General features: G+C 40.8%; 1 protein-coding gene across 1 annotated transcript in view; it reads right to left on the reverse strand.

The window, feature by feature from the left end:
• The window catches only part of zcchc24 (zinc finger, CCHC domain containing 24), a 40740-nt gene extending 15486 nt beyond the window's left edge, over positions 1–25254 (reverse strand). The window contains exons 1-2 of the mRNA XM_080868415.1: positions 24734–25254; positions 21593–21793 (exon numbers count right to left, since the gene is read on the reverse strand). Coding sequence (XP_080724541.1) covers positions 21593–21793; positions 24734–24973 — 441 coding nt within the window. The 5' untranslated portion in view covers positions 24974–25254. The remainder of the gene's footprint in view (positions 1–21592; positions 21794–24733) is intronic.
• Between the last annotated feature and the right edge of the window lie 400 nt (positions 25255–25654).

Raw genomic sequence — 25654 nt, forward strand, 5'->3', positions numbered from 1 at the left:
CCACTTTCTCTGACACAAAACATGGCCACACACAGGCACAAGCAAGCCCTAATTTAATGCTTTTTCCTCTTCTTGTTCCCTTTAACACCCCGGCACAGACACACATACACTCTCGGCAAATTCCACACACACAGGTTTTCATACACTCTCGAGACGTAACTGGAAAGTCTCGGTTTCCTGCATTACTCCCACTCAAGTGTTTCGCTCTGCTACAAGAGCACAGATCATTCTTTGGCTAATATCACAGAATTAATGAGCACACAAAGTGCATTAAATGGAATAAACAGAGCTGTGCAAGACACAGTAAAACAAAGAGGGAGACAAAAAATGGCACGCAAGAGACCGAGATCAGCACTGGAGCTGACGTCACAGTTGAATTCGAAGCGGCCTCTGTCTCCTGAAAACCTGCTGGTCAAAAAAAAAAAACTTGATGGAAAAGAAGGAAAGTGGACAAATAACCACAAGCCCCATGATTTTTTGGAGAGACCCTCAATTCAGTCCCTCAAAGGAGGGTGGAAAAACGGAAGAAAAAACTGAGAGAAGGAGCGGAGGAGGAGGAGAAGGAGGGTGGAAATCTAAATCCAAAGCAGATGGTCTCCGCAAGGGCAACATGAGAAACACTGAGGGCTGTCGTAAAATTGCTCCTCTGCTTTCAATTAGGCCATACATTTCAGTGACTGAGAGAGGGCGAGAGAGAGATGGGGGGAACAAAACGGCGTTAACTAACCACTGCAGTGCTGGCCAAAACTATGGTGGACTCGACTTGTTATCATGTGGAGAAATGCAGAGAGAATTCTCAGGGGGGAGCTGATTTTATGATTTTTAAAGACACGTACATTCATTTTGTTAAACACATATCCAATTTGGGGGCGTGGAGGGTAAAGCCTATACTACCGGTAGAAGACATAGGTCCCTCACAGGGCTAACACAGCTTAGGCCAATTTATAGTGTCTAATTAACCTAACATGCATGGATGTAGAATACGGGAGGACACGCAGACACATGCAAGAATATCCAGACTCCACACTGAAAGGTCAGGTGGTTCAAACCCTGTTGCTGAGAGGTGACAGTGCTAACCGCTGCGCCAATGTTCTGCCACTTCCACACGCGTTAGTTGAACAGAGAGAACAATATTATGGATCTGATGCACAATTACTGGCAGATTGCTGCATTTTAAGAGGTGTTTTTAAGTAAGAAATCACAGTCTAGACTACATTTAATGAGACGTCTTAAAATTTCTGGGTAAATCAGGTAATACTGTGAAATGGAGAGAGGTATGCAGCCCAGGCATCTGACTCTGAAATTGCAGTTTGAATACCATTGTGCCACAAAACCATCCTGAAATTCTGATCCATTGTAAATCTCTAAAAGATGTCTTATATTACTGACCGCTGGAAAAATGTGGTCCTGACCACCGTCTGAAGCCTAAAGTTGACCTTGCATTCGTGTTGATCTTACATTCCTTGCTGAGAGCAATGGGGAGTGGACAGACACCAGACTTAATATTAGACGTCCTTCCCAAACCAAACATAAAAAGGAATCATGCTAAAGACGTCTCCTTTCAAGGTTGTGGCGATTTCGTACTTTCTCAACATATTGGAGGAGACATTAACCTTGAGTTGGATTTCCTATATTATCAGTCCGCAGACAACGGCTTAACTAGACAGTAAGAAACTATAGCAGCGAGCAACGAGAGACCACAAAATATCAAAATTCAGCAGTTTGAATGGCAGGTGAAATATTCATTAAAGCAAAGCAAAAAGAGCACTGAGTTAAACTAGTTTCAACTGAGCTGAGATACTGAAGAGCACAAAATACTGCTGTACGACATATGGCAGGGTGGGAAGTATGAAAGAAGGTTACAAAACAGCCATAACCTGAAATAACAACCAGTGTTGTTATTGTTTGTAAAAAGTGATAGGTGACAACGAACAAATTCCTTTATATGTGAACAAGACTTAAAGTTTGTTCTTTACTTCAGCGACTGACAGATTCTACTGTGACCGATACCGATATTTAGTGCATTAAAAAGCCTACATATGGGCCGATATTTTTTTTCCAGACGCACAAAACAGAAACTGACATCCCAAATATTTGTTATAAGTAGCAAACTATGAGTCCTTACTATGACAAGGCAATCCAATTTAAAAGTAATCTTGTTTTATATCCAGAATGACTTGTTTATTCTCAGATGTGGTTGTTGTATTTAGCCTCGCTTCCACTAGTAGCTTCTCGGATCGACTCAGGTCATCTTGACTCTACTCACTTTTGGTCATTTTCCATTAAATTTGAGTACCCCCTCAATGTGCTTGGGGTTGTTATGGCAACCCAGCTGAAGGTCCAGTGACGTCATTTTTACGCGACACAAACAACAAAACAGAGACTCGGCTCGCTTGGAACCCCGATAGAGCAGGTACTAAAAAAGTAAACCCTAAAACCTGAGTTGAGTCGAGTGGCGTTCCAAACACGTGTTCCCAAGAAGGACGTTGCAGAGTGCCCCCTGGTGGACAAACTACGCAACATCAATATTTGTAACATGGTTAAAGGGTGTTTCTTCTATCTCTTCTTTACTTCTTAAATTTATATTTATCAGTCGTCATAAATCTCAATACTAATATATTGTTAACCTTCCTGCCTTCTTGGGACCTTTTTGTGCCACTGCTATGTGTTAAATGGCTGCCATTTCCACTGTGTTCAGTGGAATATAACCAAACTTGCCACAGGATAGTTTTTACCTGTCAATGTTAATATTCCAGTGTGAATTCCTTAAATCAGCCTAAAATGGCTGAGCAGCAGAAATCCCCACACCCATCACCCTGGGGACCATTTTCTGCCCATTGACTTCCATTATAAACGCTATTTTTCAACCCCAAATTATCATCATATGATTTTATTTTTTCTTCTTTTCTTGGATGTCAATGAAGACTCAGGGCCTTGAAGTTTTAATTTTTAAATTGCAAAAAAAATGCAAAAAAAATAATGGCAGGTCAAAATGTATGTTGGTGCCAATCTTTGGTCCATCTAAAGGCCTACTTATAATGACAATCACATATTACTTCAACTGGTTTTTTGTGGAAATATTTAGTTTCGTTTTTTGGTTTTTGGGGCTTATAACACAGGGCGCTCATGTAATAACACTGGGATTTGAAGGGTTAAAACAACGAAAATATAATTAAAACTTTACATGAATATTTCAGGGAGAAGTAGTTTTACAAGGTTGGCTAATTTAAAGTGGAATAAAATATGGATATATGGTCTTTTTATGGCGTGGCTGAGAATGGTCCCTAGGGTGATGGGTGTGAGTTTTTTAAAGGATGGCAGGAGGGTTAAATAGCTAATATCAGCTGATATATTGGCCTCACTGATATATCAGTCAGGCTTCGGTGAAGGAGATTTAGTTGAGAAAACAAATTTGGAAAAATGTGTAAGAACTCTATTTCTGAATTTAGATCTGCTCAAATGCACTTCGTTTTCAGTAATACAGCAAATACAGTGCAACTGTGACAAGTGACCCCTTATTTCTTTATATTTTGCTTCCTTCTCCAGAAGGAGAAGATTGTTTAATATACTGTATTTACACTTATGTCTGCACATGTTTCAATCAACTGCTCCGCCTGTTTTTAACTTTCCAAGCAAAATATAAAGAAATGAGTCTAAAGAATTTTGCACAGTACTGTAATTTCACAGTTGGTGCATCTCAAGTTATCAGCTATTGTTTTAATAGGTAATGATTATCTAACATAAATCTTAAAACATAGAAGCAAACAAACAAAGCTAAGTTTCTCCCTTACAAGGAAGTTCATTGTGTGAGATTCTTTGGTATGATTTGATGATACCATTAACACACCACAAAGTTAAAATGATCCCCGAGATGCAGACAGGTCAGTGATTCATAACATAAGCTTCCCTTTCACATTTAAAAGGAAGAGCCTAAGGTTGTTTGTAAAAACCACACCAGAAGAGGAAGAAAAGAAAAACATTTGTCGGGTTCCTCGGATGAAAATAATTCTGACAAAACAGTGTTTTTGCGCCATTGGGTTTGGGCTGACCACATCAAAGCAAGTCATATGTGAAACATGGAAACTATTCAGTTAAAGCTTCATACTTTCACACGCTGCATTTTCTTAAGTGGTATTTCTATCCACATGTACCTAGAAAAACAAAGAAGGAAATCAGAGCGGCACTCTTTGACTCGTCTCACTTCCCCATGTCTTAGTTAAACCATTTCATCTGCTTCCACCATCACTACCCGCATTGTTTAACATCACAGCAACTAAAGAATAAAGATCTGAGGATGCAGTCGTCACCATGTCAGTCAGAACTCAGAGCCAAGTGAGGGCGTGCAGATGGCCACTGCTCCAAGACTCTCACAAGAATGACACTGTCCCCACCTCAGCTGTGTCCCACTGCACACAGAACAAGCATTTTTTTATTGGCTGTTTCCGCTGCTGGACTAAACAGCCACGACTTCATGCCAGAACCTCAGTCAGGTGCATTATGGGAACTGTTTATCAATCCCACCATGCACTACAAGCTCTAAATACAGCCACTGTTTTCCGTGCATCTCTCCCTCTCTCTCTCTCTTTCTTCCCCCCCCCCCCTTGCAATCTTTCTCACCTCTCTCTCGCTCCTTTGCTGGTGCAGCTGTCTCTTTATAATGCCTGTAAGGAAAAGTGGCTCAAAGTGACGGGAGGAACAGGTGTTTAAGTGATAAATTTGCCCTCCCTCGGGCACAATGCACCTCTGTTTATGAAAACAATCCCCCCCCTCCCCGAATAAGGCAACATAGAATACAGACAATATACTCAGGCTGCCCCAGAAAAACAAGTAGAGGAAAATTATAGGGTGCAAAATCTCTCTTTGCAATCAGCATCAGAAGAAACGCCTGGCTGGAGCCTGTTTAAAGAAACATGCAGTCAAATTACCGAGTAAAACAAATATGTTAATTACAGTCAGATGCAATTAATCCAAGTGTACATATTGTGACTAATAATTACACTTAATGACCTAAGACGTCATTGTATGTTGCATGTCCCCCCCCCCCCCCCCCAATTCAGTGAAGACAACAGCATGTACATTTATGACTGCCACATGCAAAGGAATAATTTATAATAATTTATAATTAAATTTTATAAGAAAAACTCTGTCATTCATTGGAAACAATTGCAAAATTATTACAAAACAAAGCTGTGATTTTTTTTCAAGTATCAAAGTTAAAGCTGCCTTAATCCCAGCTTGTTGGCACAGACCCTAAACTGCTGGGCTGCTCCCCAGCGTTCCGTAGCGCTCCGATCACTACCTAGCATCTGGAAACCATCAGTGTAAACAAAGGAGCAGCGGAGGAGCTCAAGCCCCGCTCTGCCTTCTCCGCATCCCACAGGACATCGTTCAGCGAGCAACAGAGAAGACCAGATCCGAGCGCGAGTGTGTCCGTGCCCATACGTCTGCATGTGTGTCTGCTCTTGTGTCCTCGTCTCAGGATCTCTATTTAGTTTGGCTGGAGCTCAGAAAGAGATAGATTTACAGATACAGCGGATGGGGTTCAGTCCACAATGTTTGCTTTGAGTCTTTCAGGGTTTTTGTTTGGTTTGGTCATTAAGCGTAGCATTTCTGATAAGACTTCTAATTGCTTTAATGTGGTTTCAGTTAGCGTGCTAGTCTCAGTGGTTTGATGAAAGCTTGCTGCAGGGGGGAGGAGGGAGGCAGGAACCTGGATGTGGTTTAAACCTGAGAACTGGTTCTCCTCTGTGAAACATCAAGCAAGATCAAAGGATCAATCGTGCCCGATTCTTCACCTAAACATGACAAGGAAATATTTCCTCAACAGATATCTATTAGTCATGGGGTCTGACTATTTTCAGTACAGCCAACATTTTTAAAATGTCATTCATGGAGCCTTCAAACACAAAACCTCACACTTTGATGGTTATGTACTTCACTGTGTATACACCTCAAACTACACCCGGGTTTTGCTGTTGAAGCTGTTACACCACAAAAGAAAGCTTGTTGTTAGCCTATATGAAGATAGAATTTTTCACTATGAATCCACCTTTCACTTAATTTAGCATTCCTCATGCCAAAGAGCCAATAATCAAGCTTGTAATATACTGAGTTTACTCAACGAAAGTGCACGTGTGACTTTTGAGGCAGATATTTAGTGGAAAATTTCAAGCAAAACAACCTTAGTAATGCTTTGTTGAGTATAATCACAGGGGCTTGTATCTGCCTAGTAACGACATCGTAGTTTCACAGCCCCACATCTACAACTGCTGAAATAAGCATTCTTATCTTCTACAGCTGTCTCTAAATATAAACCACAGCATTACACATCATGTAGGGCACCTAACTTCAGTCGGATACACTTTGGTTCACTCAAACGTCTTATGCCACCAAGCATGTAAACCCGTGCATATGGTCATCCTGAAAAACAAGTTAACACAAACACATTATGACAATAAGGTTGTGTTTGCTGGCTCACAAATCAGAGGGTTCGGATCATTAATGAAACTGTTACAGATAATAAGTTGTCCTTCTGATGATGCATATTAAACCTTGGCTGCCATTGTTTCTCCCTTCTCTCCTTTTTTTGTTAATTTTGTTTGTGCCAAATTTGATATTATATAAGTTACATACAATGGATTAAAATCATTATATATATATAATTTATTGAAACACAATGCATGAAATTACAAACCTACACAATGATGCAAAGAAGCATATAATAGTTGGTTCCAACATTCTCATTCAGTCTTCTGATTTGTTATTGTTAATCAGCTTGATTTGTTTGATCAGAAGTTTTTTTTTACTATTGGAGACTTTTTTCATTTGTTTGTGTGGTTCTGTCTCAGGGTTATGTAAGCTCAAAGTGGTGTGGGATAAACACGTGGGCGGGTTTTAGAAACTGCTTTTCAGAATAAAAGCATCTGTAAGTAAACACGCACAATGGCTAAATTAATAATAATAATCTGATAATACAAATGCATTTTTTATTTCATTTCTCTGAAATAAAATTTCCCCATCTCAATTTGTAAAGGGCTACACCAAGAGAAAAAACTGTTCCTTAAACAGCTAATGCCGTTTAGCCCTTAAAAGTCTGAACCATGAAATTATTGCCAAGAAATTCAATTTCTTTTTACCTTCTTTTTACCCCAGAAACAAAAGTCTAATCTGGATTTTTATCAGACAACACCTGCTCCATGAATCGTCCACATACTATTCACTGCAGCCTAGGGGTTGCAGTAGCCACAATACTATCTGAACTGGGACATCAGCATACATCTGCCTTTGATTACGATATAAAAGATTTACCCATTTATTGCTGAGCAGAAAAGATTCTGACAATGAAACCAACGCATCTGAACAACCTGAAACCCAGCACTGAATTTAATCAGGTCCCTAGAAATACACAAAGAAATACAAGTTTGTAGATCATAGATCGGATGTTAGACAGTTGTTAAGACAGGCATGCGTACAGCGATTTCTTCATTTACTAATAGGTTACTTGGGTACCTCATTCACTGTACTTATAGCAACAAGAGGACAGCTGCTGTTACAGCATTTTTTTCCAATAAGCTACCTAGAGCTGGGTGAAAAAATGCAAATATACGGATGTTAGGCACTATTAGGAGAAAGCATAGCATATATTTACATTGCTATGCAGATGACACCCAGCTTTATCTATTTCCAATTTCCTACTTTTAAATTCACATAAAACTGAGGTTATCATACTCGGTCCTAAAAATCCTAAAAATTTTAGATGGCGTCTGACCAGATACCTAATCTAGGTGGCCTTGCCTTGACCTCCAGTAACGCTGTGAGGAGTGTGAGGTTTCTTCCTGTTAAAAGAGAGTTTTTCCTTCCCACAGTCGCCAATTGCTTGCTCATAGGGGGCCGTCTGATTTCTCAGTATTATTGTAGGGTCTTTATCTTAGAATATAAGGCTTTGAGGTGACTATTTTTGTGTTTTGCTGCTATATAAATATAACTGAACTGAATCTAACAATTAAAGATGATTGTTTTAAACCTTTGATGTACATTGAATTTTAAATAAACTGGTTTTAAATACTTCGCTGCCTATAAATACAATGTGTTACAAAAATTAGGACGCTACTTCTGCACATGTTATTATTAATTTGTGATGATGTATAATGTATAATTTTATTATGTGTCTGTCTGTCTAAATTTTTATATGTTTTTTGTACACAGGTCGCTACTGAAAACTAGATCTCAATCTTAATAAGACTGCATATTCAAATAAAACATTTGCACTTGAATATAAAGTTGCTGACAAAGCAACAATGTGTTTTCTAACATAGCTTCTAGCATAACTAAGTTAGCAAAAGGTATGTGAGCTCACTAGATATGACTTCTCCAAGTTTACCATCACAGTCATCAGCCACTCAACTAGCACTCATCTAAACCTGCTCTGCACCCATGTGGGTCACAGTGCTATTCTTAAAAAGGTTTCATATTCTACAAGCTCTTTATTTCAGCTATTCGGATATACCCTCACCATTCACTACACTATAAAAAGGGGTTTACTCACAATAGCACATCCTGGTGTTTCGAGGTCTAAATAGGCCCTAGGAGGCATTTGTGTTGTCATAGGGTCTTTTGCCTCGCTTACTCACCTTCAAGTGTGAAGTGTGAGGAAAGCAGCAAAGACAGCAGAGGACGGAGGAAAGTGAAACATGTGGTATGTGGAAAGGAGCCATAACCATGTTGATACACAACCAAGTGCTCGGCTATAATCAAATCCACGGCTATTTTAAAGGATCATAACCCCACATCGACCAGGAACAGTTTAAAAAAATCTATATCAGCAGTGCAGTCTATATAAGGTGGACAGCAATGCATTTAAAATGACTAGATGCTGAATATTTTCAAGTGTGAGATGGTGACACTGCTCTTAAGGGGTTTCAGGGTTTAACCGCCAAAATTGTCATAAATGCGTTTGTTACCGTCATATCCAGGGAAAAATTTGAGAGGAGAGCCACTCCAACTGTTTTAAAATATAACCACAAGTCCATTTCGAGACCCGTGGAGGCGCCAGAATAGTTCATTCTTGGAAATGGCCTCTGCTTTGGCAGAGTAACTGTGTGAGCACTGTGTGTGTGTGTGTCTATCCGTGTGTGTTTTTGTAGACTTCTGCACTGTACGTGTGTGTTCCTACTGGAAGAGAGCGAAGCACAGAAGACACACGAAAGCTGCTTTTTATAATATAATCTTAAAACAGAACAAGTACCTTGATTTAACATTTTCTCACATTTTCTTGAGAAGTCCCGTAACACTACAAGGTATTTTGCTTATGTTTAGTCTGTTCTATGACAAGCTGACATATCACACAGGGAAAAAGGTAAATCAAGACAGCTGCACCAAATATAAAACATCCCACAGCTTGCAGTCATGTAGATAACTGCTGAGACTTTTCCAGAAAGCAAAAGCTGAGGTGTTTTGGATTTTGAAATGTCATCACTGCCCACCAAGAAATTCTTGACACATTTGAACATGAACAATATACTAGATTGTAAAATGATTGTGTTTTCAATTCTACTTACATTTGTCTCTTTAAAATAATAAAAAACTAAAACAATGAAATACAGGCAGCAATAAAAATATGGCATCATAAAAAACATCCCCACAGGAGAGCATCTTTCACAGGACGAACTAGATTAGCTTTTTGTTTTGTTTTTTAAATTACCTGCAGACATTCATGTTTTTCAGCCTTTGAACAACATATTTTTGTGAGTGGCTTAACTTAGCAGAAGGATCCTAAAACATAATTTAGTTGCAGAGGCAATTAAGCCCTCAGTAACTGTATTGTGAAACCAAATTGGCAAAGTCGGAAGCATGATATTCTGATCTGTTGATACAGATCGCAACAAATCTCGGCTTAGTCATCTCTAATAATGTTATTGCTTGCAAATTACATTCAATGACCTGCAATTTGTGATTGCTTTGATAAAGCGGAGGAGGAGGTTATGTTGTGGTAAGCAATTCAATGGTAAAATCTCCCACACAACATGAAATTTTACTCTAAACTTCACGCTTCCTTTAGTCGCTACAGCGACTTAAGGCATAATATAGCATGTTTGTGGATACTTGTGCATATGCATGTCCAAACTGTTCTCCTTAGGAGCAGACCCATGTCATTCGTGTTCAAGACAGCTGCAGAGGCATATCATGATGCCAGCGTGCTCTCTGCCAAAACCCCATTCCCAGATTCCTAGATTTCCACAACTAATCGGCCAAAGGATCTCAGTGACATGTTGCTGGATGACTAATGAATACCCCTGATAGCCAAGCATGTGGGTGTTTTGAGTTATACGAGTAACACGCTGTTGTTTTAAAGCTGATGGTTTTGACAGGGTGCTTTTTCTCTTTCTTCATGCTTAGTTCATAGAAAACACAAGAACAAGCCAACTGGGCTTTGGGATCTGTCCGCTTCAAGCCAATGGTGCAGGATCATCAACACATCTGCTTGACATGCAAGACTCCTCATTTCACACACATAATATAACTTTACCCTACTCCTAAACTTACATATGCCATATTTACTAGGCGTTAAGGGCTTTTGATAAGTGAGGCCACAGGTGTGAATTTCCTCTTTACCCTCTGCTAGCCTTGGACGTAGCCACAGCCCCGCAACACTCAACAAGCTGTGCAGCTGCACAGCAGCGTTATATTACCAGTCTGTGAATGACAAGAGCAGGTTGGGTCGCACACTGGTGCATACAGAGGTGCACAAAATATTGTCATCTGCTTGCAGGAGGAGGTTCTTGCTACTGCTGTCTGTGCATATGCTGCATGTGTCACCTGCATTTGCTGTACGTAGCAGGATTTGTTTGCATGTCCCTCTGCAGACTGTATTTTTGAGAGTCACTCTGCCGGATATACCGTACACGTGTGTTGCTAATCTCAGCGTCACTTGGTGGCAATGCTATATTGGACCTATGGCCCTATATGGTTTCTAAATGCTCTGACTATGAAAGGCTCTTTCCAATATAACTTCTCAAAACTAAAATATCTTGACTGTTTTTTGTTTGTGTGCTTTGTTCACAGAGGCACAGCTTTTTAATGTCTGCTATGAAACAGAAAAAAATCCATCTGACACCACACATCCCTGATAAGCCTTATCTGTTTAGCAGGGAGTCTGCACTCGCTCCCAGTCTTTCGCTTTGCTAACCTGACTGAGCGTGTGTTAAAGAAGAGACAGAGACACAAGGCCTTTTCGGAGCCTTTGCTGTGACTGGAAGGAAGATCAGGGGTCACCCTGTAAAAACATTCCCATAGCGCACCTCCCCCAGCCCTCATCCCTGCCAGAAACGTCTCAGCACACTACAGGGTAGCACATACTGATAGCGAGAGGCGAGAGAGACAGTTTCCAAATGAAATGTGGATTATTTTTTAAAGTAAAGACCTTGGATCTATAAGTAAACAAGGGGTAAAAAGTAAGTAAATCGAGCAGAAACATAGTTCTTCATACCCTAGAAACCCGTGTCCTCTTTTATATCTGTTTTGACTACTTTCATATTTCGAGCAGCCTGATTAGTTGACCCATATTACCTGCTCATATGTGAGGATTCATATTTGTTTCTCATGCTATTTGAGGTCCATCAGTGCACTAAATAATCATTATTAAAAAAAAAATACAGCTTCTAATTTTTTGTGATGATGATTTTTCACCTGGTTTCTTACTTTAATAAACAACATACAACAACTTATATCTTTATTATATTCAGTAACACATACTGAAGGGATGTGAAGCTTTTATTGTGTTTTTAAAAAAAATATAAATTAAAAAGCATTAAACCACCATGTTATATTTTATGCTTAATTTATTACAGATCTCTGATATTATAACTGACTTAATGTTATTTAGAGGTCATGCTTTCTGAAGCTATAACCCCTCTATGTCTTCACGTGACTTTATATTCTTATTTTAATCTTTTTGATTCGTTTTACCTTGTGCAAAACATTTTTTAAAACTTACTAATGATGCACACGCACACATGCATGCACACACACACACACCACTATGGCTTCCCATTATTGAGCGCAACTCTAGTTTAATCTGCAAACACTGTCCTGATCCCTGGCAAGGCTGCAGCTTCTGGATAGCCTCCCAAACTTCATGACACAGAGAGCAAAAAACAGTCAGAAAATGAAAACCACAGAAGAGGCCCCTAAGTGTTGACATATAGACAAACAGACTATATAGGACTCGTTGTGTGTGGTTTGTTGTTGTACTCCTTTTTTCTTCTCTGTAAGATTCAAGGCTCTCTCCAAACATACTTGAGTCTGACGCACTACTCTGATGAAGTGAGGGCCCTGCTGGGCGAACAATACAGGCCTGCCTTCCTGACCTCTCCGTCTAGCATATCCTACAGACACACAATGACTGCCTTAATTACCAGCCTCCATTCCCACCGCTAGGGTTTTCCCCAATAGCTCCCATTCAGAACCACGGTCTCTCCCTAAGGTGCCCATTCAAGTGTGATACAAAGCTAGCAGTGTCAGTCCCTGATCTCTTGACACCAAACTCAGTCCAGTGTGCCAGCACTTGCAGCCTCACAGCGTCTCTGTCCGTCCATCTGCTTGTCCGTCCCCTCCTTCAGCCTAGTCTTAGAAAAAAAAAATTGTTGTTTCTTTTTTTTCCATATGAATCGTCTCAATTAGGAGCAATTAATTAAAACAAATGCCAAAGTCAGTATGACGTGGACATTTTATTGAGGTAGGTTTTAATGGCTTTCTCAGCTCACTAACGAGATAAAGCAGAGAGAGATAAGACCACGGTTAAATAGCTTGTTGGTGCATCATTTAAATTACCTGTACAAAGTGGGTTTCACATCTGTCTTTGAGCCTGTAAATTAATCCAAATGAACCTAATCACACAATTTTAACATCAAAATAGCTATTAAGCATCACTGTAAGTGACTCGCACACACTACATGGTGTATTAACCAATGAGAAGAGTCTATGACAATTTCTACAGGGAAGAGCACAAGGCTGCATCTTGAAATGCTTTCCTTTGTTTAACCAACAAGTCAAACCCCAAAGATAAACAAAGTATATTACCAATACTGTAAAAAACAGGAAATAAAAGAAAATAGCAAAACTAGCATTTTCAAGCACAGAAGAACAAAATCGACTTTTTTATGTTGTTATGGATTATTGAGTATAAATTGATGTTGGATAAATCTGTGTTACTACAACTCCTAAGAATATGAGTAGTATGAGCTAACAGAGCTTTTGGCCCTTGTCTGCTAACAGGACATCATGCTGTAGTGAAAATGTGACCTTTGACCCTCTGATTCCTCCTTTCTCTCTGAGTGAAAAGTGAACCATCCTGTTCCCGAGTTCCCGAGGCCTCATTATGGGGCTGAAAAACCGTAACACTGTCTTGACTACTGTCATAGCCACCATGTATATATTTTGCAATATATTCAGTACCATCTGTTAAACAGTAGAGAGGTAAAACTGCACATTTTACAAAGGATTTTTCACTCTAGTACAATAACATAACAGATACTGAAACTTGGTTCCAAAATGAGTGCTGACCTGGTTTCCCTCATGCTGCAAAAACACAATTACATAAAGCAGTGTGATGAGCAAGAGCTCCGAACACATTATTGTTTATTTTCTTTTATTATCTGAAGCCTCCATTTTACAGTGCTGGCTCAGCAACGTGATGGAAAAAGTGTTACATAAGAAACTATCCAAAAATAAGCTAATGGAGCCCTCTAACATCACTTAGACTGTGTAGCCTTCATCTGAGCATGAAAAGGAGGACTAATCAAATGACACAACGTGCATAATCTCTTCCCAGCGAGAAAGCTGAGGGACTTTACGGCAGCTTAGCTTCACCTAAAAGCGAGCAGATGGTGCACCGTGTCTTCGTCCATATTTCAGCATTTAATCTGCAAACAGCTGTGAGTTTATCTATCTGCGGCAAATGTAACAGCATGCTGGAGTCCCAGAGATCGGGTTTTAAGTGTCACAGTTACCAAAACAGGAAGTGGTGTGATTGTTGACTCAGCAAAAACTGAGAGGAACAATGGGATTTCTGGACAGAACGCAAACCAGCTGGCAGGAAACCACACTTTTATCATTCTTTTAACTTTGATTTCCGTTTAGAGGAAGTGCCCTTGCTCCCCTTTCACTGGTCCGCTGTCTCTCGGCTCTTATGCCCTTCTCAAGCTTTCAGACTATGCCCTCTCTGTGCCAGACAAACACAATAGTGCTGAATGGCATGACAGTGACACATCCAAACTGCCTCCCTGCCCCAGCAAAATAAGTGCAGCCGTGTCAGAACCTGCCCCTGGGGCATCGTGGGGGTAAAATGTGAAACTCTTTCTCATGACAAATGTTGAATAAATCAATAAACTGGTATTTCATTAAAAATATATATATATTTCAACTCAGGAAAGAGTGGGTTAAACATAGATTAGAAAAGCAAAAAGACAGATGTAGGTTCTTTCTCCTCCCAGGAACATTAGCCTCCAGGGAGACTGCAAACGTCTCCAGCTACATTAAGCTCACATAATCTGCTGGACTAGTGAATAATCAGCACTGGGCTGAATAGCAAGGAAGGATAGAAAGCTAGTTTAGACAATTTCGCAGCATGTTTCCAACACAAGAGTTGCAAAATGTTTTGCCAAAGGTTTAAGACGGCACTGTTAATATGAGATACAAGTCGCACATGACACCAGAATTTAGACTGTGCTTGAATTTCTTACTGCTGACTGAAAAAGTTGAATTTTAATAGGAAGCTGGAGTGCAGAGCCCTTTAAATATGTGGGACACTTTATATTGGTGGCTTCAACAGTCTGTTGAAGTGACAGCATCCTATTATTCTGACACTTTTATGTTAATATTCATACCCACAGCTCTGACAGAAAAAGCCACACTATGTGCACAAGATTTGCCAAACATGCAAAGGACTTGTTGCAGTTTTGGCAGTATTATTTCTAGCGAAGTGCAGCCACACTTTTGAGCCTTTTAGGTCTCGCCACCATTGGGCTGTTTTACACTAGCAGCTGTTTTTTTCTGGATCTTATTTAAGGCAGCCCACACCTTTGTGCTTGTTCCAACCACAGGAACTCCCGCTGCAATACGTCTTTCAGGATGTATCCAGGGGACTGTCCCCTGAAAAAATGCTAACTGGTTAAAAGTGAATCTTTGAAAGACCAAATGAAGTTGTGACTGTGATCAGAGGACTGCTTTCTATTCAACCCTTGTAAAATTTGCCACATAGAGGAATAAAATAAACAGGAGCGAGCAACAGCCCCATTCACTCCATCTATTGTTGTTTCTGGTGACACAGACCCAAAATTATTCATCTGTGTAGTTTTGATGCACTTGGAATTTAAATTACATTAAAATCTCTTACAAAATTAAATTATCAGCTCATAAAATCTATAAGGGAAATAGAAAGGGTAAATGGGCTAATTATAGTGGCTATAATATGTCTGAGAGAGTCTTAGGGATGATCAGATTTTTGGGATTGCAAGGCAGAAGTGTTGATTAAACTATCATAACCAGCAGAATGTAATGAAGTCTCTTGTTTTAGCACTGCAGAGTTGCACAAACAAGGCTAAGCAGTTTCTAAATTAACTGTTAGAACTGACACACCAATAACACCACCACTGAAACGTGAAAGCCCCGCCTCTCGTAAACCCCCCCAAAAAACTAGCATCCTTGTTAAATGGTTAAATTAATTTTGGCTAAAAGTGCTAAAAGCACTGAATATCGTCTTTTTGAAGTCTCGGATAAATAAATATTGCCCCCAAAAAGATCAGACGTTAGATCCTCGTGCTCAGATTAACTGGAAGAGATAACACATGCTGGAAAGGTGAAACTCGGCTAAAGACCTGAATCAGATTCGATTAAGGCTTTAATATGAGTTACACTCTGCAGGAAATTGGGTGTTCCCACGCTGAGCTAAAATACTTGTTTTTCCTAAAGTGAAGCAAACACACAAGCAACACTCTGTGCAGTGATGTAACGCTGGTAAATTACAAATTTGCAGTGTGTTTTTGACAAATCACAGACACACACATACAACAACAAACTGAAACATTAAAAACATTGCACAATTCTCTCAGCGTGACTGCCAAACAAATCCGAAAAGGATCGCCGCTCTGTCAGAGGCAAGCACCGGAAAATTTAAAAGCAAATATGTTTTGTCAAAACCACTGATGTTTGTTATGGTAAACAAAGCAGGCTGCAGTAATGACAAGTCATTATGTTTACTACCACGTAGAGCTGGGCGATAGAACGATAACGATATGTATCGCGATATAACTTTTACTCGATAGAGAAATTAAGCTATCGCGATAGACCTCGCCGCTCTTGTCCTCTTAAAAAAAAAAAAAAAAAAAAGGTCAGCCGATCCAAATTCAGTAGCGCAGAGCCGAACCAATCACAGCCGCAGCGTCACGTCGCGTGACTTGTTACGTACAGCACAAATGCCAAGCCGCACGTGTGTTTGTTTGGGAAGCAGCCAGCGGGTAATGGAGCCAGCGCATAATGGAGGAAATGAGTGTACCGACTAGAAAAATCAACCGAGCGTGACCGAAGAGAAAACCGATGATGGTTCCAATGCCGGAGAGATTGTCGAACGGAAGAGCCGTAGTGTGAAGGTATTTCGGCTATTTCAAGTCTGACAAAAAACAGAGTAGTGTGCACTGCAAATTGTGCCGAAAGCAAGTCTGGAAATACAATAAACTGGTGCATGCGTCACACTGTGCGCCACGTTATTGTTTCGGTGAAATGAATTTCTACAATACTGTTAATTCTACTCTCTGCAGTGTTTAAATGCTTACATATACACACAGTTACTGTCCCTCCACACATACGACTCGGTTCTGCTTCTATGCCCCAGCTTTGTTTACTTTTTCCCACCGAGGCTTCTAGACTTCTGATTGGCCAACATTTCTGCACGGTTAGGAATCTAGCGCCACCTGCTGCTTTGGCATGTTCATAGCAGCGTTTTCTTTCATTTCTCCCTTTATGTGTGGACGGGATTATTTTTTTAAAACGAAAACGGAAAATCTCCGTTTTCAAAAGTACCCGTGTACGTGTGGACGTAGCCTCAGTCTCTGACTGGAAGCGCTAATTCGTCATTCGGCTTTTGTCAGACTAAAGTAACTGTTACAACTGTTTGAAAAGCTCAGCTATACAACAAGGAGAGATTGAGAATTTCCTTTTAGTTCTCAGTTTACTTGATATTGACAAAAGTTAGTCAGTTTTGTCTGTTCTTCTGTAAAACAAACTAAGATTTATTTTTAGAATTAATACTTTATTTCTAAGTGGAATTGACAATTTAGTCTGTTTCGTTTGTTCTATTTTGAAACTTAAACGCTTTAGCGGCTGCCTTTTGTGTAGTTTGCAATATTTGCCTTTATTTATCTGAAAAAGTCTCATGTTCCTTAAGTACATCTACCCTGTTGAACTTATTATGGGAAATAAATATTTAAAAACAAGCTGCTGATTATTTCACATTTTACTTGTGAGCAACGGCACATTTAAATCTTACAAATATAGTTATTTGGCTTATATCGTGATAGATATCGTTATCGCCTGAAATGAAAAAAACATATCGTGATATGAAAAAATCTCATATCGCCCAGCTCTACTACCACGGCTGACGGGAAAGCACACACTCTGGAAAGTCACACGTTGCTCTTTTGCCTCTCCTCCGAGGACGCCCTTAGTTCAAAGGTCAACTCTCGTCTCCACTTTTACGGGAGATCGTGGAGACCATTTGTTACAAAGTACAAACTCCTGCTGAAACTCACGCCACGTGAGGCGTAAATGCCATCGCAGTGATTTGCATTAGATATACGCAAGTGGAGATGCCTGCCGACTGACTGGCAGCCATAGACGTGAGAGGGAACGTTAGTGCCTGTGCTTTTAGAGTGAAGCATCCTCTGCAAAAGCCTTTGGTAAATTAAATGGCTTGATTCTATCTTCTGTCATACTCTGCTGGAAATATTTAAAATACATAGACATCGCACTAACACAGTCCAAATGGGAACAAAAAAGCTTGATAAAGAGGGATCTGTATAGGGATCACTGTGCTCTTGCAGACAAACCTGTACAACATCTTTGGCTATATCATCATCAGCACTTTAAGCAATGAAAATTCAAAGGCTTATGTAAGTTGGTTTGATGCTACAGCTGCATAAAAGCTCTCGTTTAAAACAAAAGACTATACCGCTCACATCTGTTTGTTAGATATAAAGCAACATCTGCTGAGCACAAAGTGTGAAAACAAGAGCAAACCGCTAGCCTGTTTTACTCCACAAAAGCTGACTAATTAACGTGTTAATGCATATTTAATGCATATATAAATATATGTACTTCTTTGAGAGTGGACACCACTGAAGAAGAAGCTACCATAGGAGCAGGAAAAGCTTTAGGTTCTGAGTGTTGAGACAGATAGAGGAGCCAGAAACCACCAGCCATGCAGTCAGTAGACAACCAAGTTTACCACTTGACCCACAGCTGCCTCTTTGCATTTAACTCATAAAAAGAAAAAAATAAATAAAAAGCATCTTTCCTGAAAAAGAATGAATGTTGCTTAAAAAGACCAAATGTTCTCAATCAGCTGATTGTGATTTTTTTAAGCTGTCAAACAATGCCTCCAAAAAGTTCAGCAGTTTTGGTTAACCTCATATGAGAGATGAGAAACCACATTTTTGTGGCATTCTCCCAGTAAAAGACAACAACAACAACAATCTGGCATTTCTCAGAAGCATAAGAGCGTGCAGTGCTAACTGAAGATCCTGGACAAGGGGGTTGCATAATGTTCAGGAATGAGGGATTGTAAGTCGAGAGTCCAGCGTAGCTCAAAGACACGCATAAAACATACAACAGCAAGATCCACCCCCGCCCACCCATAAACCTGCATTACAGCAAAGAAACTTTCCATGAGTTCATCTTTCTACCTCTGGTAAACCTGTCAGTCACTGCATCACTCTGATCACTCAAATCAGAGGTGGGGCCAGCTGTTGAGAGGATTAGTCCTCTAAACAAAACCAAATCATGAGTGCAAGTGGAAGACATCTTGGAGCGGGGCCAGAGCGTGGCAGCGAGAGGCATTCTGCTCATAACTAGGGGAGCGACGTCATTTTCCCAAATAAAAGCCAGTTTACATAACACCTCTGTCCCCATGACAGGCAGCACTGGGCAGCTGCTGCCAGACCTGTGGCTTTCACTCAGCTACAAGTTTCCTGAAAAATAAATCTCTCAGCACAACCACAAACCTTGCCTGTGTTTCCAATATTAACATGTAAAAACTTTTTTTTTAAAAAGGGGGGGGTCTTCAATTTCAATTAATGTATTAGCACTTTGGCCTACCTCTATATACTCAAAAAGCAAAACAATAAAGAAAAGCTAGAGAAAGCATCATAAATAAAGGAGAAACTTACTTGACCCTTTGACAGTCTTTGCGCAAAGCACCTCAATAAAAGGCGGTGAGGGGAAGTAGACGAGGAAGCTTTTACATACTCTGTGCTGGACTAGGATGACAAACTTTGCAGGACCCGGTGAAGCAAGAGCTTCTGTTTTCATTGGCAAAGCCTCTCTGAACAGGACAAACTCTTTCTTAGTACGAACACACGACTGCACAATGTAAAACAGAGTACTGATCATTTAGAATGAGGAGTTCTTGTTTAGAGAATGACACCAGACTTGGCGAGCAAGCACTCTTAGGAAGAGCTCTTCTCGCTTGTGCGTCACATATATTATTCGGATCTTCAGCTGGTTAAATAAGGAAGAACTATCCTTGGCTTAGGCATGCAGTGACAGGTGAGAGGGCAATAGTGTAAATGATGCAGCACAAATGGAAGGTAAGCTTATGGAGGAGAAGCCCAGGAGAGACCTAAATAACTGAGATGGTAGGTGTTGAGGCTGTTTGGAGACTTTGCTGCTTTCTGAGTTACTGCTGGCAGTTTAACGAACAGCTGAAATACAAACCAGAAGTAGGGTGAGGGTGTTTCTGACATACACAATGGAAAGATTCATTTCACTGCTCCCTGCTGTCAAAGGGGTTTTATTTAATAAAGGAACAGTTTAGCCTTTTTTCATCTTGAAACGGTAAAGTGAAACTTAATATACAGCAGATATGGTTTTAGTACTAAAGACACTAAATTGTGAGTCGTTTAATGTGCACCTGTGCCAGCGCCGAGTATCACTTCATCATTGCTCACATCCACATGTACAGTATTAGTTGAAGGAAGATGGAAGGTAAAACGTTACATGTTGCATGATATAGTACAAAACCAAATTCCAGGAAGAGTTGTGAGCAGATGATCTAATTCCCACACACTGCAGTTTGGGGCTGCCCAGGAGATATTTCATCACTACAGTGGTCTTATACAGACCTCGTGAGACCAGTCATCATATGTCATAAAGCGAGTCAAAGCATTTTAATCTCACATCTGCTCCTCATTACACTTTCATGCAAAAGAAACTTAGGGCTGGGGTTCGGCTGTTGCACCTCACCCAGGGAAAGGGAGAGGAGACAAACGGGGGAGGCAACTGAAAGACGAGGGAGTGTAAGGTCCAACTAAAAACTCAGAAACTCCACAGTTCCAAGGGAAGGTGCTTTTGTGTTCTCCCTATGAAATTAGCTCACTTGGCACTCCATGACTTTGCCTTTACAAGCTGCTACACAACAACATAATGACAGATCAGACCGTAGCAGTTTCACAGTCTAGTCCTAGAAAATACACTTTAATTTTGCTACAGCAGCTACAAGCGAAGCTTTTCCTTTCACACATTATGTTCCGCTATAGTTCACAGAGAGACAGACAGGCAGGATAAATATATAAATACTTTTCTTTTCCAAATCAAGCTACGGTTTAGGGGTGTTGACAACAGCTGGAGCCCCATTTGTCACACACTGGTGGTACCCAGTAACCTCGATACTAGACCTCAAGGTGGATTTGTCATGGTGCCTCGCCAAAAAAAAAAAAGGATAAAAAGCTGCATCATAACAGGCTGATTCAGTGGGAAACAGAGACAGGAAAGCTCCCACTGAAATTTCCCACTTAAACTGTGGCTGTAATAGCGACAGTTTAAGTGGATGTACAACTGTGGATATAAAAACTGTGGCTACATGTCAGAAAATGGCACTTACACTACTTACTTATACACAGTCAACATGATGATCTGATTCAAACCCTTCACCTTTGACTTGGGAGTTTAAAAATATGGCCGTGACATAACATGTGCTTATAACGTGTAGTCTTTTTGTTGTGCAGTGTTTTGCCAGTCAAGACAAACACACACATACCCACACACATGACTACAGAAGACAGAGGCCAGTCTGTTTAACAAGTAGGTCAGACCAGATCCAAAAAGAGAGGAAGAAAGAAAAAGAGTGAGGGAGAGAGTGACTGACTGCAGCAAGCTTAGATTTTAGTGTCATTATTGGTTTGTATGAACCAAATAAAAAGTCATTGAAGAAGTCTAATGTCAAGATTAAGCAAATGAGACACACTGAAAGATTTAACAGTGATTATAAGCCATCTGTGTCACCTGATGACTAGATTATGTCATACGTGTGTGTTAACAGTCTCACCTGAGGGCAGTCTTTGATATAGTGGCCCTTGTTGAAGCACAGGTGGCACAAGTAGTTGGGTGGGGGTCTTTTGTTCGGTTTTCTTGTTTCAGAAGAGAGGGAAAGGTCTGAGAAATGGTCCGTCAGGGAGTTGAGTCCGTCCACAATATTGTTCAGGGAGCCATAGGGAGACACGTTCTTATACACGTTGTTGTTTAAGGCCTGAAAAATAACACCAGATACAGCCTGTTGTTAACATGAAACTCTGCTTCTCGTGAAATGCTTAGATTACGCGCCAGGTTCCTAAATGTGCTCTCTGTCCTGTTTGCTGTTGTACAAAAAGTAAAGAAAAACTAAACAAAAAAAACGGAAAAAGAACTCCAAGATAATTTCGCTCATTAAATTCGGAACATCTGGCACGAGGCCCAGCTGTGCTCATGAACTGGAAAAGTACTGCGCATGTCCTCAGAGAAACACAGGACAAAGTATGACTCATTGTAAACAAGATGGGAAGCATGTTCCCCCGGCCACCCAGCGGAACATCAGCATTAACGCCATGCACTGCTGGTGGTAAACTATCCGCCGTCCGAATCTGTAGTCTGCTCGGAGACACAGGATGCACTGTTGCGTGCCACCAGGCCAACTGAATTCGCAGAAGATGCTCTCTGAATATTAATAACAGGGAAAGCGCTCCCTGCCTTTCCTTATTTCCCTTTTCGTTCATGTCTTCCTCTTTTCAAACGCAGTCCAGAAGAGACAGACGTGATTTGACCCCTGGGTGAAATTAATCTGATTTTAGCAAATATTCATACAGCCAGGTAATTAACCTAGGAGAAGCCTAACTAATTATCTGGCCTGACATTTAATATCCGAGTGACCGCTCTTGAGAAAGAGAAAAGATGTCAAAGAGTTCGTAGGCATGTGGAAATCCACTGATAAACTCTTTAATATAACCGAAGGGTATGCATCATTTTAGGACACAGGCTTGTGTCTGGGAAATGATGTTACTGTTGATTTTAAATGTTGCACGGCACAGAAACCTTACACTTGGCAACCTAACCAGGGCTGAAAGCCAAATCTCTATCTGGAGACTGTAAGATTGTCTTGCTAACCAGCTCCAGCTTTAAGAGCCGTGTTCATTTATTACTTGTCGTTGCTGTAAATCAAGCACTACAGCTCTGTAGTTTCTCAGTTTCCCATCTGGTGCATGTGTTCCAGCTCTGTGTACTACTGCATCCCTCCTCCAAATGGAAATGTACACATTTAAGTTTTACTGCAGCTTGCGAAATCATTTTTAACAAATAAAAAACAGGAAACTTTGCTCTGTTTACATTCGGAGCATTTCTTCAGTTTGGCTTCAAACCACCTACTGTCAGCCCAAAGGAAACGGATTTCACACACATCTGCTAATGGTGGGGTGAGACGGTTTGTTTATTTTTGCGTGTGTGACTGAGTGACTAGTCCTTGGTAGGTTGTGTGTTTTGTGCCGTGTGGCAATAGATGAGGGGATGGCCAGCCACGGTGTGCCCAAGACAGGCAGAACAAGTGTAGCACATCTGTGAGTGTTTTCACAGGTCCGGTGATGAGGTGTCACACAGCAGGAGGTCAATAAAACACTGCTGTTTTTAGGCCAGGCTTGTGGTGCCACCTGGGAACTTTAAAGGTGCACTGATAAGAGTTAGAGTAATCCAGATAGTTTCTAAATTAACAGTAAAAATATGTTAGGGGGGCTTTTCTGCCTGCAACTGGGTTGTGAAGGAGGCTTTTGAGCAAAGCTGTCAGCAGACGAATCTGCGATAAGCGTGCTCGACTTGTGCCCTGTCGACAGCGACTTCATTAATCTATATCGCAATTTCACTCCAAGCAGGCTGTTGTGTGATCCTTCACCGTGAAAACAACCACATTTCGCATTAGTCATCTCATCATCAAATCTCTGCAGTGGTTTGTTTTGCTTGGCTTAGCCGGTATAGAAAGTTGCAAAATCTCCCCCTCCCTCCACCCCTTAAACCGTTTCCAGACTCTATGTGTGTTCCCTCACTTTGAAACACTTTATACTCTTATGGCATTACACAACTGCGTGTAATGTATAAAGCGAACGCCCCATTTTCAGATGACTTTACGTGTTAAGTGACTTCAAAAGCCCCCTGCGGTTGCCACCATTATAATGAACACTGGCTCTAGATGGTGACTACACCATCCATCCACTACTAAAGTTTCCAACACATAGCGTCACTTGAACAGAGATCTAAGAAACTGGGCTGCAGTGCAATCAACGCTGCTCACTGTGTATTTTTATTTATTATAACACTGCCTTTCTGCCCACGCTGTGTGATCATTTTCTGTATGCGGGAGAGATGGAGGGGTCACTTTTGCACAGAGTGCACTATGGGGTATCAGATTTGCACCGTGCACACATTATCAGCATGTTGGTTCCCTAAAATTACTTGGAGGCACAAAAATAGAGAATATGTAAACAAGGACTGATTTTGTTTGCACAACCTGGTCTATTTGAAGGAGTCAGAGACAGCAGACCTCAGCAAGGGGCTGCAGTGGCCTGCTCTCTCCAGACAGAGGCGTGCAGAGGGTGGGGGGGGATCTATTTCCATCTCCTGCCTCTCTGATTAAAACATATTTTTCCTCACCACATTAACTTTGAGCCATAACTTATAAATATGCTGAAAGCAGACCTCTTCATGTGTAATCATGTCATCTGGGGGAGGGAAATGAGCTGTGTGATATTTAGATCTTGAAAGATTGCACATTAATTTTAATTTTAACATAAGTATTTAATCCATGAGTGGGTTAGTGACATATTTACTGAGTATTTCTGGTGTATTTTTCTCTTCTAGTATTGCAATCATATACACAGAAGCCTACACAATCGTTTTATATTATGTAAAACACTTACATCTGCACATAGCAATAGAGCTACATTCAAAGTAGCCCCACCAAAAATGTTTATTTCATCGGACTATTTTAGGTTTTTGTCCATATTAAAAATATCATGGCGGTTATACCAGAATAGCCTATGTTGCAACCTGCATGCTAAAACATTTGCTGCTCAGACAAACAACACTAACACCGTCCAACTCTCCCTAAAATCAGCCACAGTCTCACAACCTCAGATATCCCGGATTTGTACGTAGCATGCCGTCAGTTCACCTCATTTCGCTGCAGCTGGAAGAAGTTGTTGAGATAGTTGGAGTTCAGGGAAGAGCTCAAATCCGCCGCTGCGGGAGTCTTGCTGAAACTGAGATCCGGGTGGGAAGAGTTGGGTTCGGGTCTGAACGCGTCAAAGGCGCTGGTCTGGTGGGGGTCTTGTAAGGAGAGATAGACCCAGTTGAGAAGTTGAGCCGGCTGGTACACGGAGGCACTCGTGTCTATGGCAGACAGCAAGCTCATCTTTCCATTCAAATGTCCAAACTGGATTTCCACCGCTTCTTTTTTTTCTTTTTTGCTGGACTCGTCTCAAATGTTGCTTTTTTCCCGTCCCCGTCCCCAAACTGATGGCAAGTGCTCCCTTTTCTTCTTCTTCTTTCTGTAAAAGGCCCTGTCCTCCTCACGCCGGGAGCCTCGTCCCACTTAGGTGTTACTCAAAAGTCATGGCGTTAACATGTCAGTATAAAAAGTTTTCCCTTGCTCCCCATGGTCCGCTATCTGCCTTTATTGCAGCGGGGCAGAGAGAAGCTCTTTGAATATGCAATGAACGCGGCTCTGCGTCACCGAGGACCAGCAGCCAATCAGCGCGTCGTTTGTTCCAGGAGTCAACCGAGTAACTGCTGTAATAAAGACGGTGTAGATATTCTATTATTTACCAAGTTACTAATATATATGGTTTACTATTTCTCTATTCTTGAGTGGAAACAGGCCTCCCTGATTCTTTATGACATTCAGCCACCTTCTGAAAACACATATTAATATGCTATAAAGAAAAACCTGGATAACTTTAGACATTTAGTCCAGCGGTTAAGAAATCAATAAACTGTGCAGCTTATCAGGACTATGGGGCACACTCTGTCGAGCACGTCCCAGCTTCCAGCCAACCCGCAGATTCAAGGCAGCAGAGTATGGAGAAAACCTTAA

This window comes from Rhamphochromis sp. 'chilingali' (genome assembly GCF_963969265.1).
Source record: "Rhamphochromis sp. 'chilingali' genome assembly, chromosome: 20".
In the NCBI taxonomy this organism is placed as follows: Eukaryota; Metazoa; Chordata; class Actinopteri; order Cichliformes; family Cichlidae; genus Rhamphochromis; species Rhamphochromis sp. 'chilingali'.